The sequence below is a fragment of the Myotis daubentonii genome, chromosome 8 (genome assembly GCF_963259705.1).
Source record: "Myotis daubentonii chromosome 8, mMyoDau2.1, whole genome shotgun sequence".
Lineage (NCBI taxonomy): Eukaryota > Metazoa > Chordata > Mammalia > Chiroptera > Vespertilionidae > Myotis > Myotis daubentonii.
The window spans coordinates 52,230,496-52,249,815 of record NC_081847.1 but is presented as its reverse complement, the minus strand read 5'-3'; the positions used below and the strand labels follow the sequence as shown (position 1 = coordinate 52,249,815).

Genomic DNA, 19,320 nt, shown 5'->3' with positions numbered 1-19,320 from the left:
GCATATATTGTGCTATCTTATTTTTATTGGTTCCCAAAATAGATGACTATTTTTGTCCCCTTTATTCCTTGATACTAATTACTTTCTATGTTTCTAGGTCGGCTTATGTTCTCTAAGCACTTTTCATAACAGGAAGGCATTAGAAGTAGTACAGTCCTGTCTGGGTGGTGATTACCTAGAAAAATTAGAACGGATAATTCCTTAGAGCCGTGGTTGGCAAACTGCGGCTCGCGAGCCACATGCGGCTCTTTGGCTCCTTGAGTGTGGCTCTTCCTAAGCCTTAGGAGTACCCTAATTAAGTTAATAACAATGTACCCACCTATATAGTTTAAGTTTAAAAAATTTGGCTCTCAAAAGAAATTTTAATTGTTGTACTGTTGATATTTGGCTCTGTTGTCTAATGAGTTTGCCGACCACTGCCGTAGAGTATCTTCATCAATGGTTGTTAGTACATTTCCCCTGCTTTGTTAATCCTGGGACCCATTATAAAAAATCAGCATTACAAATCACCACTCACAGAATGGAGAGCCCAGCTATCCATGCATTCTGTCACAGCTCCTCAGAGAGGGCGTGATTTGCGAGGCCCTGTGTGACATGCAGCTGGGGACTCCTTGTTGGGATGTCCAACATTAAGAATCCAACATGGCAACAGCAAAGCATTAGGCTTGGAGGCCTTTTCAGCTCACAGGCTGGGCCCTGAGCTGGCTCTGCTGTGGCCCAGGACGTTTGTGGAGGAATCTCGTGCCTCTGGAAACCATCAGGGGAGCCCTTTTCATCTCCCTGCATTTCTAGACTCTGACTTGTGCTTCAGATTTGGCCTCAGAGTTTGATTTGCTCTTTTTTTTTTTTTAATTAAATCTTTATTGTTCAGATTATTACATTTGTTCCTCTTTTTTCCCCCCCATAACTCCCCTCCTCCCAGTTCCCGCCCCACCCTCCGCCCTCACTCCCCACCCACTGTCCTCATCCATAGGTGCACGATTTTTGTCCAGTCTCTTCCCACATCTCCCACACCCCTTTCCCCCCCAAGAATAGTCAGTCCATTCCCTTTCTATGTCCCTGATTCTATTATAATCAACAGTTCATTCTGTTCATCAGATTATTTATTCACTTGATTCTTAGATTCACTTGTTGATAGATGCATATTTGTTGTTCATAATTTGTATCTTTACCTTTTTCTTCCTCTTCCTCTTCTTAAAGGATACCTTTCAGCATTTCATATAATCCTGGTTTGGTGGTGATGAACTCCTTTAGCTTTTCCTTATCTGTGAAGCTCTTTATCTGACCTTCAATTCTGAATGATAGCTTTGCTGGATAAAGTAATCTTGGTTGTAGGTTCTTGGTATTCATCACTTTGAATATTTCTTGCCACTCCCTTCTGGCCTGCAAAGTTTCTGTTGAGAAATCAGCTGACAGTCGTATGGGTATTCCCTTGTAGGTAACTGAGTTTCTTTCTCTTGCTGTTTTTAAGATTCTCTCTTTATCTTTTGCTCTTGGCATTTTAATTATGATGTGTCTTGGTGTGGTCCTCTTTGGATTCCTTTTGTTTGGGGTTCTCCGAGCTTCTTGGACCTGTAAGTCCATTTCTTTCACCAGGTGGGGGAAGTTTTCTGTCATTATTTCTTCAAATAGGTTTTCAATATCTTGCTCTCTCTCATCTTCTGGCACCCCTATAATTCTGATGTTGGTACGCTTGAAGCTGTCCCAGAGGCTCCTTACACTATCCTCGCATTTTTGGATTCTTTTTTCATTTTGCTTTTCCGGTTGGATGTTTTTTGCTTCCTCGCATTTCAAATCATTGACTTGATTCTTGCGCTCCTCTGGTCTGCTGTCGGGCGTCTGTATAATATTCGTTATTTCAGTCTGTGTGTGCTTAATTTCTAGTTGGTTCCCCAATATAAGATCGAGGGTCTTATTAGTTTTCGTGTAGATCTCATTAAGTTTATCGGCAGCTTCTAAACAGTTCTTGAGAGACCTTAAAAGTGTGGTTCTGAACTCTATTTCTTCCATTGACAATTTTTTCCTGTTTCTTTGTCTCCGCATTTTGTTATGCTTCCTTGGTGCACCCCCTAGTGGTCTTTGTTCGCAGTCTTATAGATAAATCTTGATTGTTGTAGCTAATTCCAGGGAGGGTTTGACCTCCAGGCCAAGTGGCTCTGAGAATCAGCTGTGTCAGCAGTGAGAGAACTTCTGTCCTCTAGGGAGGTGCTAATCTAGCCTTTGCCTGAGGCTATCCGGCAAATGCCTCTGTGCAGGGCTTGGGCGGGGCGGGTCACACAGGATCAACAGGGTGGGCCGGAGAGAGCAGTTATGGCGGCTCTCAGTCCTGTCCCAAGGGGCTCTGCCTCTCCGAGTCCCAGCACCCGCTGCAAAGCTCGGGGAGAAAGCTGCACTCGCTCTGACCGAAGCCAGACAGTCCCGCTTCTCCCGTTTGAGTCTGGGTCCCTAGAGACTCGCCCGGATCTGGAGCTCAGAGTCTGCGACTCCCTCCCGATTGAAAACGCCAACCGCGCCCTCCGCCGCCAGCCCGTTCCGCACACTCCGCACCTCAGAATTTGACTTCAGCACTGCGCCTCCTCTGAGTGTCCATGTGCGTTTCTCTTTCCTCCTAGTTGTAGGACTTCCACTCAGCCAGCGTTCCTGTGGTTCTGGGTGATGTCCCTTCCGTTTTTTGGTTTCACTTTTGAAGTAGTTGTTCAAAGCAGCAAACTCCGGCGTTAACCTATGCCGCCATCTTGGTTCTCCAATGAATCTGATTTGCTCTTTCTCTTTGGTGATTTGACTTCTTTTAATCCTTTAAAAGGAAGGATATGAGTGTGTGTGTTTTTTAAATTTTGTTTTCAAAGAGATTGAGATAAGATTTTGTTGCTTTTTCAAAGGTATTTATTAAGGTGATTGTGGAAATAGAATCTATTACTTAAACCAAGAAGTTTGAGGATGTTAAGTCTAATAAAGAACATAGGTAATGGGTCTTCTCATCTTTGCTCCAGTGTGAATCATTTGGTGTTAGGACTCTAGATCCCCAACACGTTGAGCTGAGACCCGCTTCTCAGATCACAAATGTCTTATCCTCCGTGATTCCTGTGCCTCACTTCTACTGAGCTGTTCAGGTTTCTTCTCATTGTTTCAGGTCTTTGATCTCTTCCTGGCTTCACTTTCCTGAGTACACAGTCTGGGCTATCCTGTCAGCATCTCATCATTAGTAGCCTCACAGAATCCCTTTCCTGATGTCCTGGATTTCCCTCCATGGATAACTACGACACTGCTCACCTTGACATTGCTTTTCTAACTTCTTGAATGAGCAGAAGTTCCTTAGGGAAAATTACAAATGCGTGTCCATTGAGGCTGCCTTTACCAAGAGTAGCTCTCCCACTATCCCCAGCCTCACTGCATCTCCTTGGCTTTAGTCAGGTCACAAAATCAGCCCTGACTCAGCCCTGCGGCCAGATGAGCAGCATGCTTTATTCTGAGCCCAGTTTCTAGCTGCCCTTGGAAGCATGAGGCTGATCTGGATGTGTTTCTCAGGAACATTGGAAGAGAAGCAGAAACAACTAACCATATACTTTCTCTTTAAATGTCTTTGGAAGGCTAGTCTAGAAAAAAAATAATTTATACTCAAATGGACTGGACTGATAGAAAATTGGTCCAAAGGCATGCCAGGGAAATAAAACTGTGAAAATACCAGTCTGAACCTTTAAATACATCAATAGAAAAAGCTATTCTCAAACACTATTGAATTAATGAACAGTGAATTTTTAAAGAGTCTCAGTACATAATTTGTTCTGTGTAAAATCCAGTTAATTGTCACCAATATCAGGAACAATATGACTGGCAAATGTGGCCTGTTAGGACCCTAGTTAATATGAAAGAAGTAGAGACCTATGGCTCAAAAGTTTATAGGAGATTTATTGATGCCATCACATCCACCAGGCCTGAGATGGGGAGGGAAATTTCCTAAATAATTAGGAATTTTTACTTTTCAATCTCTCTAATTCATTTGACTCTTGTAACTTATATAGCAACCAAAAATGGGAGGGAGAGTTCTGATCCTTCTCATGTTTAGAGACCTTCTCTCTTTTGATATTCTACTATCTATGTTTATATATAGCTACTTAAATTTCATGTGGATCAGGGGTTTGGAAAATAACAGGTATCTGAAAACAACTAGCTGAGAAAGAGAGAGAAGACGTGGACATGCCTTGAGGAGATTTATGATAGAGACCTAACAGGGAACAGGGACACTAAAGATTTCCTGTCCTTGAGAGTTAGTGCCAACTCTGTGTGATCATTAGACTCTAATGATTATACTGTCTTGTTATTCATTGTTCCTCTGTAGCATCAGGTCTCTGCAGCTTTAAATTCTTAACGCTCTGTGGCAAATATTTTTGAGTTTATAGGGTCTCCTGATAAATCTTTACCCAAGATTTACACACATACCTGAGAGTTGCTATGGATGTCTGTTTCATTTCTTTGTGTGTACTGACCTGAGGTGGTGGGCTGGGTTCCCATCTCATTCAGTTTTTGCCTCATCAGGTTTCTCTGCTTAGTTAACCCATGTTCTGATTTTCCTTCTTCAGGGGGTTCTGATCTGATTTAACTCCCTTTTCTCTTTTTTCTATTTGCCTTAGGAAAATCACTCCATCTGCCAGTTTCTCTTCCCAAAATTCTTTACTTTCCACCTTTGAAGAGGCAAGATGAACTCTAATTATAGTTGAGAAATGATGTTAGAGGTGCTATGAATGCCCATAGAAGACAGGACCTTTATTCCCAAAGACAGTAGGTTGAGGAATCAGATCTAAGATACAGCAACAATTGAGGACAGTTCAGTGTCAAAGTGTGCAAGAGGGGTTTAGAACAGGACCAGATCAGCGTAGGTGGAAGGGTGCTACCAGCCACGGAGGTGACTGAGATGTGAAGACCCAGATCTGAGGCTTGGCCAGGATCAAAGGTTGGATGCAGAAGTGGCAGCCAGTGCAGGGAGCAGAGGGGCCCTCCCAGGAAGGCCAGCACAGCTAGCAGCTCACCTGTATTGAGTGCTGTTTGTTTTGTAACTTTTTATTTTGATCTACTTTCCAATTTAGGAAAAATTAAAAGAAGAGTACAAGAACTTGCACAGACATCTTTCTGGTTTTTCAACCTGGATTATTCTGCTTGTTCTAGAACTTCATTTAAATGCATCATACAGGGTGTGCTCTTATTTCTGGGTTCTTTCACCACATTCCTTTGTATCTAGATTCTTCCTTTCGGCAAAATGCCTTTGAGTTTTATCTGTACTGTTGCAAGTGTCGTTAGCCATTCCTAGCTACTGATAAATAGTAGTCCACTGATTGTGCCACAATTTGCATACCTGTTTTCCTGTGTGTTTTTTTAAAATATATTTTTATTGATTTTTCAGAGAGGAAGGGAGAGGGAAAGAGAGAGAGAGAAACATCAATGATGTGAGAGAATCATTGATCGGCTATCTGCTGCACGCCCCCTACCAGGGATCAAGCCCACAACCCAGGCATGTGCCCTTGACTGTAATTGAACCCAGAACTTTGCAGTCCGTAGGTCAGCACTCTATCCACTACGCCAAACCGGCTAGGGCCTGTTTTCCTGTTGATGGACATGAAATTTGGGTTGTTTTCAGCTTTGGGCTATTATGGATAAAGCTGCTATAGAATTCTGGTGAAGACTTTTTTTTGACATATGCTTTTATTTCTTTTGGTTAAGTACTTAGGGCTTGGAATTGTTGGGTCTTAGAGTAGATTTATGTATTACAAATTGCCAAACTTTTTTTTTAATATATTTTTTATTGATTCTTTACAGAGAGGAAGGAAGAGAGATAGAGAGCCAGAAACATCGATGAGAGAGAAACATCGATCAGCTGCCTCCTGCACATCTCCCACTGGGGATGTGCCCACAACCCAGGTACATGCCCTTGACCGGAATCGAACCTGGGACCCCTCAGTCCACAGGCTGACGCTCTATCCACTGAGCCAAACCGGTTTCAGCTGCCAAACTTTTTTATGTATAAGAATACCAGACTTTTTTGTAATGTGTAAGAAAATTTTATGTATAGGAATGCCACTTTTTTAATGTGTAAGAAAATTTTATGTATAAAAAATGGCCAAACTTTTTTTTTTTTTTTTTTAATAAAGAATGATTGCACTATCTTATACTCCTCTCATCAAATGTTCAGGTTGCTCTATATCCTGACCAACATTTGATGTCATTAGTCTTTTGAATTGTAGCTGTTCTCCTGTGTGGTGGTAATGGTAGCTCATGGTGGTTTTGATTTGCATTTTCTGATGGCCAGTAATGTGAAGTACTTTTTAATGTTTTTATTAGTCATTTGCATATCTTCTTTTTGAAGTATCACTTAAATCTTTTGCCTTTTTAAAAATAATGAGTTGTTTTTTTCATTATTCCTGAATTGTAGGAGTTCTTTATGTATTCTGGATACCAGTACTTTTTCTGGTACATGTTTTGCAAATACTTTCTCCCAGTCAGTGGCTTGCTTTTTCATTTTGTTAATATCTTTTAGTGACCAGAAATTTCTTATTTTAATGAAATATAATTGATCCATTTTTTATTTTGTAGTTGTTGTTTTCTTTTTTTTATTTCTTAAAACTTTTCATACTTCAGGTTATGGTGATATTCTTTCTTTCCTTCTGGCTGTATTTTGGTTTTAGCTTTTACATTCAGGTCTATGATCCATCCTAATTAATTTTTGAGTAACAGATGAGGTATGGGTTGAGGTTCATTTTATTTTCCCATAGGGATAGCAAGTTGTTTTTTGTGAAAAGACTTTCTTTTCTCATTGGATTATTTTGATCTTTTTGTCAGAAATCAATTGCTTATAAAGTGTTAGGTCTATTTCTGGACCCATCTCTTCTGTTGATCTATTTGTGTGTCTTTATAGCAATACCATACTATCTTGATTGCTGTAGCTCTTTGGTCAATTTGAAGTCATTTTTTTTCTTCTTTTCAAGATTGTGTGGCTATTTTAGGTCCTTATTATTTCCATATAAATTTTAGAATCAGCTTGTCAAATTTTATTTATTTATATATACTGACTAGGGGCCCGGTGCACGAAATTCGTGCACTGGGTGTGTGTGTGGGGGGGAGTGTCCCTCAGCCCAGCCTGCCCCCTCTCACATACTGGGAGCCCTCAGGCGTTGACCCCCATCACCCTCCAATCGCAGGATCGGCCCCTTGCCCAGGCCTGACGCCTCTGACAGAGGGGGCAGGGGACCCTCATTTCCCCCATCACTGGTTCTGCCCCCAGCCCAGGCCTGATGCCTCTGGCCCAGGCATCAGGCCTGGGCAGGGGACTCCCAGACCCCTCCGATTGCTGGCTCTGCCCCTTGCCCAGGCCTGATGCCTCGGCCAGAGGCATAGACCCCCATCACCCTCCGATCGCCTGATCGGCCCCTTGCCCAGGCCTGACGCCTCCGCCAGAGTTGTCAGGCTTGGACAGGGGACTCCCATCTCCCCCCGATCACTGGCTCTGGCCCCCGCCCAGGCCTGAGGCCTCTGGCCCAGGAATCATGCCTGGGCAGGGGACCCCCATCTCCCTCTGATCGCTTGCTCCACCCCCCGCCCAAGCCTGACACCTCTGACCCAGGCTTCAGGCCTGGGCAAGGGGACCATCATATCCCCCCAATCCCCAGCTCCGCCCCCCACCCAGGCCTGATGCCTCTGGCCCAGGCATCAGGCCTGGGCAAGGGACCACCCCAGCGCCCCGCCCAGGCCTGATGCTTCGGCCAGAGGATTTGACCCTCATCACCCTCCGATCACCAATCACCGGATCAGCCCCTTGACCAGGCCTGAGGCCTCTGGCAGAGGTGTCAGGCCTGGGCAGGGGACCCCCATCTCCCTCTGATCGCTTGCTCCACCCCCCGCCCAAGCCTGACACCTCTGACCCAGGCTTCAGGCCTGGGCAAGGGGACCATCATATCCCCCCAATCCCCAGCTCCGCCCCCCACCCAGGCCTGATGCCTCTGGCCCAGGCATCAGGCCTGGGCAAGGGACCCCCCCAGCACCCCGCCCAGGCCTGATGCTTTGGCCAGAGGATTTGACCCTCATCACCCTCCGATCACCAATCACCGGATCAGCCCCTTGACCAGGCCTGAGGCCTCTGGCAGAGGTGTCAGGCCTGGGCAGGGGACCCCCAGCTCCCCGCGGTGGCAGGCTCCGCCCCTGCCCAGGCCTAACGCCTCTGGCCTAGGCGTCTGGCCCGGGCAGCGGGGACCTGCAGCTGCAGCTGCCCCGCGATCGTGGGCTTCACTTTAGGCCCAGGCAAGGGACCCCTAGCTCCTGGGACTGCCAGCTTCGACCGTGCCCAGCTCCCATCGCTGGCTCCACCCCTACTTCCTGCTATCACTGGCCAGGGCGGAAAAGGCACCTGATTCTCCGATCATGGCTGGGGGGCAGGGCAAAGGCGGCCCCAGGGCCGCCTTTGCCCTGCCCCCCAGCTCTTAGCTCCCCCCTGGGTTTCTGATCACTGTCAGTGGCAGGGGGCTTCTTCCTGCTTTCCCTTTCGCCTCCCTGCATTGTGCCTACATATGCAAATTAACTGCCATCTTGTTGGCAGTTAACTGCCAATCTTAGTTGGCAGTTAATTTGCATATAGCCCTGATTAGCCAATGAAAAGGGTAGCATCGTACGCCAATTACCATTTTTCTCTTTTACTAGTGTAGATTATTTACAAATTAATTATTAAAATGCCTGATGGGATTATGATTGGGATTGCATTAAGTCTATAGATCAATTTGGATAACTGGATATCTTTTTTAAAATTGATTTTAGAGAGAAAGAGAGAAAAAGAGAGAAACATTGATTTGTTGTTCCACTTATTTATATATTCATTGGTTGCTTGTATGTACCCTGACTGAGGATCAAACCTGCAATCTTGGCACATTGAGGCAACATTCTAACCAACTGAGCTACCCTGCCAGGACTGTTAGGTAGATATTTTAGCAATAGTGAACCTTGCAATCTCTGAACATGGTACATCTCTACTTTCTGTTTGGCAGTAGCCTGGCCTTTAAATGGAATATTATTGTTGAGATAATCATGTCAGGTGCTTAGCACACTTAACCTATATAACAATCTACACTGTAATGTCAGCATTTATTATTAATTCCATTGATCTGAACAAAGCTTTATAAAGTACTTTCCATTTGTATCTTTATTTAATTCAGCTTGGAGTTTGACCATGGCTGAACAGTCAGTGAATGGCTGGGTAGGGTTTTGGAATGACATTATTGCGACTCCCAAGACCATGTTGGGGCATGCATGTCACTGAAGGCCACTTTGGTGAGGCTGGAATGGCATTCCCCTACATTTGGCATGGTCTTATTGATTGGTTAAGGTTAGGATTTATTCTGAATGGTTTCAGGAACACAGGAATTCAATGAGGGCATGTTAGTTCACAGTGAAGGGACCCAGGTCACTCATTACCTAGAGAGAAGGTAGCTTGGGAAGGGGCCAGAGTGAGTGTGGGACTCACAGATGGAGAAATTACCAGACATTTTGGGGAGTCATAAATGTTTCCCCTGCACATTTTTATGTTAATTTGTAGATTTTTCTCTCCTGGCAATAATACAAGAGCACAACTTCATGAGAATTTAGTCCACTTTGTAAACACTCAGCTAGTATAAAACTAATCAGTGATTGTTCCCCCTTTTTGTATGTATTTTAATCTATTATAACATGGACTCTAGGCACAGAGCAAGTTTGCACTGTGTCTTTGCCACTTAAAAACTATAATTCCTATTTAATAGTGTTATTTTAAAGTGTTCTTTTAAAGTAATCTCTTATGCTACTACAGGTGAAGTGCTTAACACATGGTGTACAAATACTCAAAATTATTACCTGCTTTATATGCACACATGTTCATATACACCTTCATTGCAAAGAGAGAGATGCCAGAGAAGTGGGGGGGGGGGGAGCAGGGGAATATAGATGCACACATAAAGTGAACACCGCTGCTCATGTTCTAAAGAAGTCAGAATCCTTACACATGCTGCCGACAGCATGAGTGAGACCAGAGGCCCTGCCCCTCCGCTGACCAGCTCAAAGCAGATTGTTTAAATGTAGGATGAGCTTTACCACTTTTCTCTAAACGGACACAGCGGTCACAGAGGGTTGCAGGAAAGTGTGCTGACCTTTAAGATACTGCGGATATTACAGTTGTGGCTGGGAAGGGGAGGGTGTCTGGTGATGATAAAGTAACAGTAATCCTTGCCTCCTGCACAGATTTCGCGTTCATTAGCTCCGACGTTGCCATTGAGATGTTATTGGCTGTTGTACGTTGGGGTCCATTTTCGTCAGTGTCCTGAGGACGAGCCACATGGAAAATGAAGTCCCGTTTCTGTCCGGCACGTCCGGCTGCGCCAGCTGGAGGCCTCTCGCTTCTGCGCACGGCCGTGCAGGAACACAGAGCAGGGCAGAGCCACATCTGGTCCTTTCGGATTGTCATTACTGCGCCTCCGCTGAGGCCACTCTTTGCAGAGTTCCTGCCTGCTGCATCGAACCCTGTGGTGACAGCAGACTTGCCTGGGAAGACAGTGTCATTTGGCTCTCACTCCACACCTCGGGCAGGGGGAGCGAGGCTGCACAGTTCCTGCTAATTACTCGCAGCCTCTGTCCTTGGAACAAAAGCAAGGTTGGGCCACAGCAGCCTGCTGCCCTGGCTAACAGCGCCCTCCCACAGGGCCCCCAACACCTGCCTCAAGCGGGTCTGTCTCTCAGAGCACCTTGTGTCACAGAAGAGGCAGCGGGCAGAGCATGGTCTGCATCTTTGGGCTACACCTGCATGAGAACACTGTATAGAATTGTTAGAATAGGGCTTTGGTTCCCAAGGCAAGCAAGCTTTGGTTTTATTTTATCGTGTGACATCACCAGCTGAGGGTCAAAGAACACGTGCTCTTCCCCATTCCTCTTCCATCTGCTCTGCCCCATGATTCACATATTAACCTCTGTCCAGGTGTCTGTCTCTGCAGAAGTCATTCATCCAGGGAAGGTGCTGATGTGCGTGACGGTCGTGTTTCAGACTGTGAGGAAATGGGTGGGTACCTGGAGCTCAGCTGTGCTGCAGGCTCTCCGACCACAAGTGTCTTGGAAATCAGAACATGCGCGTGCCCGGCTTGTGATGGGCCCTTTGTGGCCAGGTTCCTCTTAGGTGACTTTGAGCTGGTCAGCGGAGGGACAGGGCCTCTGGTCTCATTCACGCTATTGATAGCACATGTAAGGATTTTGACTTATTTAGAGCATGATTAGAAATGTTCACTCAGTGTGCATCCATATTCACCTGCTCCCCAACCCCTCACTTCATCAGCTCTCTCTGCTCCCCACACTCATCGTCCTGTTTGGGCCACTCTGGGCTCTCCTTTCTTAGACCACACCCATCCTCATTTTCAATTTCCCTTGCTGTTAGCTTCATCTGCCTCCTTAGCAGTCTCTCCATCAGTGATGGGGTGGGTATCCAGGTTCACCCCAGTCCTCTCCCGCTTTTTCAGAGCACCCATACGTTTTTCTGTCTCTGGGATGCAGGTGCACTGCCCTGGCTTTCAGCAATGCCAGTGCTTCCTCCACCAGGGGCTCTGGTTCTTAGCTGCGAGACGACCTTCATGCAGCAGCAACCCTGCAGATTCCCGGCGTCTTGTCCTGTATCAATATATAGTAACTTAAAACCCATTAAATTTTTTCAGGATATATTGAAAATGGATATGTGAAGCTCATTGTAATACATTTTCAAAATAGCACAGAGCATCTGCCTCTAATTGGCAAAGTGGGCCTTTCCTGGAGAACTGATGTCTTTGATGGCTGCATAAAGGTAAGGGCTGCTTTCTTTCCTTAAAGTGCCCTGGTCTCTGTATAGTAAAAATGTCTGTTGATGTGTATGTACGATATTGCTTTTAAAGTCCTAGATTTATTGTTCTGCCAGCCGAAGGTGTGTGCATGTCCTTTAGCCACACTGCCTTTATCAGCGTTCCCCGAGCGAGGTGGAGGAGGCCCTGCTGCGAGGAGCTGGTTGCACCCTGCGCCCCTCCAACCCCTTCGGTTCTGTGGAGAAAGAGTGGAGCTGCAGGTTGGACCAGGCAAATAACATTGACTCAAAGCATCTTAACTACTCACCCACCAACTCAAAATTTATTGCAGTTATTACTTCCAGGACACAGCTATTTCTTTGAGCAGTTAAATCAACTTAAATCTCTATCAAAACTTAGCCACATGGATGGGAGAGTTGATTTAGTGGTTGGGAATTGGCAGGGAAGGGGGGAGGAGTTGGGGGAGGGAGAGGAGGAGCAGGAGCAGGATGCTCTAGCATATGTTCATTTCCTTCTGTGGTCCTTGTGACCATGGCTGCCCCTGTGACCATGGCTGCCCCTGATTTGTGCTACTCTCCATCTTTATTTGGTGGGAGTGAATAGGATGTTTATATTCAGTGGGATGGATCTCCTGTGAATGCGGAGGCCCTCCAGTAACAAAGCTTTATTCTGCCTTACGTGTGTGGACACCTTGTTGGAACTATCAGTGATGATGACTGAGACCAAGAGTAGTATTATCATCAATGAGCATTAAAAGGACTTAATTATCATTAAATAAAGTTGAACCTTGAACAGTGTAGAAGTTGGGGTGCTAAGTCCCCAGTGCAGTTGAAAATCTACATTTAACTTTTGACTTCTAAAACTTACTACTCATAGCCTACTGTTGTCTGGCAGTCTTACTGAAAACATATACAGTGGATTAACACATTTTGTGTATGGTATATATATTATGTACTGAATTTTTGCAATAACTTAAGCTGGAGAGTGTTACAATGAAAATCATAAGGGCAAGAAATACATTTACAGTATTTATTGAAGAAAATCACATGTAAGTGGACCCGTGCAGTGTAGACCTATGTTGTTCAAGGTCAATTGCATTATCTCTTGAGCCACTTGCAATTTGTTATAATGGAGTGTTTTAAAGATTGTTTATTACATACAAAGGAATATTAAAGACCACAGACATGACTTGTAAAAAAATGGATTTAGATGGGTCCATTGTACTTCTGGCACCAGTGCCGGGGTGTCATGTCCCTGTCCTGGGTGAGACAAGGCTCCCTGCTGTGTGCAGAATGAGCTGGCACAGAGCAGGGGGCATTGGGCCGGCTGGCAGCTCCTACAGGGATAACACTGTGGTAAAGAGCTTGGGTTTTGGTTCACGTGTCTGTGGGAAGTTACTGAAGGTTTCATATGCCCCCTGTGTTCTAGGCCAGTGTGTAGCCCATGGAGGGATTGGAGAATGCTCGGCTTGAGAAGGGCAGGGCTTCGCAGATAGCCAGCTCACAGGTCTTTAGCTGGCAGCTGGGGGGCAAAAGCAGAAAGTAAGTCACCTCTGAAGGGCATGGGCTTTTGGGCCCTTGACCTTTCCTTCCCAGTTTCCTTCTCTCTGCCTTGCCCGGGATATCTCCCCCCGGCTCACGGTTCTAACTACATTTCTGTTCTGTGGGTTCAGCTGAGGCTTTAAGTAAGAAAACCAAGAGACCACCAGACCAGCAGTTCAGTTGTGAAGGGTGAAGGTAAAGACAGGTTCGGTGGCTTCCAGAACCACCCACCACCTGTATTACTTGGGAACTGCCGTGGCCACACATGGTCCCCTCCTCAATCAGCTGTGCTGATGGTTGCTTATTCCAGCTCCAGCCACGAGATCAGACAGAGACATCTTCCAGCTCTCAGTACCAGCTCTGGTTCCAGGTCTCAGCTCAGTGAGGCTGCAGTGTGGACGGCCCTTATCCTTGTCTGTGAGCTGTGGTCCCTATCATGCCAGAAGCAGAGAGGGTGATGATGTGGGTTATCAGGATGATGTGGGCTGCTCTGGGACCTGGACAGGCATCAGGACCAAGGTCCAGGCTCCAAAGGGGCTCCTGGAGCCAATCCATGGACACCCTCTGCCATGGGTAGGGCTCTCAGTTCTGGTCTGCATCTTTGCAGTCAGGGGTCAGGGCTATTTCATGGGGCCCGTTCTTCACTCAGGTCTCTTCCACAGTGGGAACCAGTTCACATCTCATTTTCCCTAGGTTTTGGAATGTTTGCATTATTTACATTTATCTAAGATACACATTTCTTGAGTCAAGACCCTTTGACCTGCTCATCCTCAGATCCAAGTGGTCAGCACTGTCAACCCATTTAGCTGTGTACAGACTTCTGACAGCAAGTCTATGCCGATGTCTGTGATAACTCTGTAATTATGCTGTTATCTATGCTCAGTCCATGCTGATCTCTAATAATAGTGTCTAAGTTGCAATTATTAACACACTAATACAGGGCATGAATTCTAACAAATAATGAGCCATGTCTGAAAAGGTTAGTGTTAGGAGAGTTTACCCTTGATATCAGTTCACTGTGTCTTGAGGATTGAATTATTGATTATTGCGAATGAATTTAAATATATATGCCAACTGCTGGGATCAGTCTCTGATAGATAGAACATGTTAAAAAATACATCTCACAGTGTACACACATGTTCTTAGCGGCATTATACACAATAGCTAGGAGGTAGAAGAAACCTAGGTGTCCGTTGGCAGGTGAGTGGATAAACATGCAAGGGAATAGTACTCTTCCTTAAAAAGGAAGGAAATTCTGGCACCTGCTATAGCATGGATGAGCCTTGAGGACATGATGTTAACTGAAATAAGCCAGACACAGAAGGGAGATACATTTGGATTCCACTTATATGAGTGACCTAGTATACTCATATCCACAAAGACAGGAAGTAGAAGGTTGGGTGTCAGGGGTTGGGGGAAGGGATTGGGAGTTGTTTAATGCATTTGGTCAAGAATTTCAGTTTTGCAAGATGAAAAGAGTTCTGGACATGGGTGGTGGTGATGGTTGCAAAAAAAATGTTAATGTACTTAATGCCAATGAACTGTACATTTAAAAAGGGTTATGTTATATGTATTTTAACACAATTAAAAGTAAATTTAAAATGTAGCTAATTAATAACATTAGTAGATAGAGAATAGACTGACAGCTGTCAGAGGGGAGGGGAGTTGGGGAACTGGGTGAAAAAGGTGAAGGAATTAAGCAAAAAATTCTTCCAAACTGATAGACACAGACAGCAGTGTGGTGATTATCAGAGGGGGAAGTGAGGGGAGGTAGAAGAAGGTAAAGGAGGGGGATAAGTAATGATGGAAGGTGACTTGACTTGGGGTAGTGAGCATCCTATCTAATAATAGACAAACATGGTAATTGACCATACCTTCACTATGCCTCTGATTGGCTAATCAGCAAGATATGCAAATTAACTGCCAACAGAGATGGCGGTTAATTTGCATACGTAGGCGTGAGGCAGTGGAGTGAAGACTGAAGGCGGCTCCGGCCAGAGCAGCAAAGTCTTGAAGGCAGCTCTGGCCAGAGCAGCGAAGACTGAAGGCGGCTCTGGCCGGAGTGAAGGCCTGGGTCCTGGGTGCCGGAGGAAAACTGGTGCCGGCAGCCAGGGGAAGGGAAGGCCTATTGCACGAATCTTTTCATGCAACAGGCCTCTAGTACAATATAATATACAGATGATGTATTATAGAATTGTATCCCTGAAGCCTGTAAAATTTTATTAACCAATGTCACCCCAATAAATTCAATAAAGAGACAACAAAATAACATTAATAATTATCAGTATCTTTAGTTCTGTCTCCTGCCCCTGAGTTGAGTCCCCGTCCAGTGATGCCCTTTAGATCCAGCATGTCTGAACCTGGCACTTTTCTTCTCCTCAAATCCTCCTCACGTCCAGATACCAACTTCTGCTCAGTTTGTTTCATATTTCTCCCATCTCTTCTTTCCTGTGAGTTACTAGACTGCTCACTGAGGGCTGTTACCAACTCTCCACCAGTGGCCCACTACCACCAGTGTCCACTTCCTGGTTTTCCTGCTCCTTACTTACTACTCTCATTCCTTTACCAGACCTGCCTTGATTGTACCAGTGATGTGAGCAGGTGCAGTGGTGGACAGACCCGCCCTACCCTCATGACTCCATCTGTGAGCCCAGCCGTGCCCCGTAGCTTCCAGTCCTGCACACGTGTCCCGTTCCATCACACTCTGTGTGTGCTGTGCCCTCTTCCTGTGGTTTTGCTCTTTTCCAGTCTCCCTCTTCTTTCACTTGACTCCTGTATGCTTCACTTACACGTTCATACATTTATCAATTAGACCTGACAGCCAGGTGGAATCAGCTGTTTTGTCCTCACACGTATAAATATTTGTGCTTATTTTGTAGAGTTGTTCTGTAATGGATGTAACTCTCTTGGATGAATATGGGAAACCCTTTTGGTGTTTCAGCTCCCCGGTGTGCATGCGATCTTCTCCCAACCCTTCTGATGGTCCTTATTTCGTGGGACCGACGTACTGTGTTGACTACGAAGACTCGACAGGAATGGTGCATGTGGAGCTGGTATGGATCGAGGAAACAGAAGAATACTTCATTGTCAGCCTGGTCCTCTACCTCAGCATAGCAAAAATAAACCACTGGTTCGGGACACAATACTAATATTAGCAGTAGGTGGGAAATTGTTGCTATAGTTTATTTTGGACTAATCAGATTTATTCTTGGTATTAAAAGTAAAAATAAAACAGTAGTCTTTTTGATGCCTTCTTATTTCACATTTGAAATTATGATTCATAGGTCATTTTAAAGTTAATGTTTAGAGGGTTTAAGTTAAAATTTGACAGAGTGAAAATAGCACATTTTGATGAAAAAGTCATCTAAAATAAAGAGAAAAGATATTTAGTTCTCTTCTGCCCTTATAATTTAATAAAACAAGTAATTCTACTTAAGCATGTGATGTGTGTGTGTGTATGTGTGCGCGCACGCACACACACACGCGCTGTATGGATACATTTTTTTCTTTATTGGTTATACCCCATATGAGAAAACATATTTAAGTGGGAATTCCATGGTATTACAATTAGAAAGTGCTGTACTTATGGCATTCCGCAGCCACAATAGTATTTTAGTAAAACAAAGTAAACCAGACAGATAGCCTACTTCACAGGGAAAGAAATATCTGAAATGCTATCACTTGAAAGAGTCAAGTGGTACAAATGCAGTCTGACATCAGTGGGGACAGAGTTGGACGCATGAGCCTGTGAACACTTCCTCTGCAGAGATGTTTTAAGAGAGTTGCTGGATGCTGAGGTAACATATATGTAAGCAGATGGTTTTTAGGTATTTGGTTTCAAATTTGTTTTAGATTATACTGATTTTTTTAAATTATATTTTTATCTCCAACTTAAAGTTTTTCACAGAAGTGAGTTTTGAAATGCTGTGTTGCTCCTGCTGGGCCAGGCATGCTTCCATTCCCCTCCTGTCTACTTCTCATTCTTCTCATACTGAATGATCAGTTTTCCTTTTGCGGGTGTGTAGGATAGGGAAGTAGAATAAAGAGCTTGAAGACAGCGCTAGGAGATTCCTGCTGCAGACACTGTCTCCCCTCCGCCCCCCCCCCCCGCCACCTCCCTGACCTCCCATGGTGTCACCAAAGAGCAGGCATAGAGCACCTGCCCCATCCACTGAGAGTGGGGAGATGGAGAGGCAGTGTGGCTAGAGAGAGTGTGTGGCTGGAGTGGTAAGCCGAGACAAGATCCAGGAGGCAGTTGGCAGAAGCCATGTTTCACATGCAGGACTGAAGTGAAAGACAACCATGAAACAATGTGGTGACACCTTGACCTCACTGGGTTATCTGGTGGTGGGGCCAGATGTCCTGGCAGTACTGGAGGCAAGGAGGAGCGCCGTTCTCTCCACCCCCACTCTGGTAGTATTTGGAGAGAATGAGAAGCCTAGTGCCTCTGTGATGGCGATATGGGGAAATGTGGGCTGGGCTTACTGATCACATGTCCACATGGAATGGAGCATGTGCTTAGCATCTGTCCTCCCACCAGCCTGTGAGACCCTCTGCGCAGTACTGCGAGTGTTATCTCCAGGACCTAACAGGACACCAGGCTCATAACCCACACACAATAGCTATTTGTTAAGTTGGTGGAAACTACAATATGGAATATAGCAGCTGGAGTGGGAAGATGAAGGAAAGTTCTGGAAAAACCTTGAAGGAAGGGTTTTGGGCAGAGTGGGGAGGAGGAGTGAGGCAGAGGAAGGGCATTTGCAGTCCTGGTGTTTGTCTCTCTCAGCAGAGCACTGTGCACTCCAAATATCACCAAATGATCCAGGTCTGAGACTGTGTTAATCTTTTTAATGCTGTGTCTTCTCAATTTTCCTCCATATTTCCAAGTACTATCCTTCTGTGGCTGTTTCCTGACTCACCAAGTCTAGACATGTATTGACTTGAGGTAGAGAAACTCTTTGTACCGTCCAGGCAGTAAGGAGAGCTCATGTGTGTGTGTGCCCATTTGTGTATGTGTTTCATAGAAAATGCACCGGGGAGAAGGGAAAGAAATACATAAATGTTTTGAGAGAAGAGAAAATATGATAAAATTGGCAATATTGTCTAATGTCCTCACCAAGGATTTTATTTACCTACATGGTGTTGATTTATAAATCTCACTCTTATTCTTACTTTTTATCCCCTCCACTTTTTTTGGTCATCTATTCACACTGCTGAATATATCCCTAGTTTGTTGCTTTTAATCAGAATGTCATGGCCCACAGTATGCATTTCCCCCTATATTTCTTATTCATTCCACTAGTTATAGACAGCACATTAATGATCTCTGGCTACACAAATACCGTCCCCCCACCCCCCAAAAAAAGCTTGTGCCTTCAAACAGCTATTTTACTGCTCCCGATTCTGTGGCACAGCTGTTGGGGAAACAAACAGTGGCCTCTCATTCTTGGTGTGACCAAGGTTATTGGCTGGATGACTTCAGACAGTCTCACCACCATCCTGGATCACCTCCAGGCTGCAAGTCCCAGAATCTAGCAGGACTCCAAACCCTGATGCTACTTAGGGCCTTGGGGATCCTATTGTCAGGAAGTATTGTCATTGTGTAGCAGAACCACGAGAGCCAAAAACTTAGACTTTTCTGTAAAAAAGAACTTCAAAATTAACTTATCTTTGTTGTTGAAATGGCTCATAATTACACCCAGCACCCACTTTTCTGAATTGTCACCAAAATGGTCACTCTTGGTAAAAAATTATCCTCACTTTCAGGACTTCTGTGGTGACTGCTTATCACCAAATTTCACAAGGAGTGATGATTGTATCTGCATAAGACTTACTATAAACACAGTATCTGCAGTTGAAGTAGAAAAAAATATGAGAAAGTTTGGGCTGCTTCATTTTTACTTGCTGGGCCAATTGTTTATTCACCAGACTCATCCATTCAGCAAACATTTATTGAACAC

At 44.9% G+C, this 19,320-nt stretch overlaps 1 protein-coding gene across 1 annotated transcript in view; it reads left to right on the top strand.

Annotated features, from left to right (window-relative positions):
- FBXO15 (F-box protein 15) overlaps window positions 1-16,699 on the top strand; it is a 50,539-nt gene extending 33,840 nt beyond the window's left edge. Inside the window, exons 9-10 of the mRNA XM_059706370.1 lie at window positions 11,700-11,824; window positions 16,240-16,699. Of these exons, the coding sequence (XP_059562353.1) occupies window positions 11,700-11,824; window positions 16,240-16,509 (395 nt within the window). The 3' untranslated portion in view covers window positions 16,510-16,699. The remainder of the gene's footprint in view (window positions 1-11,699; window positions 11,825-16,239) is intronic.
- The last annotated feature ends 2,621 nt before the right edge of the window (window positions 16,700-19,320 follow it).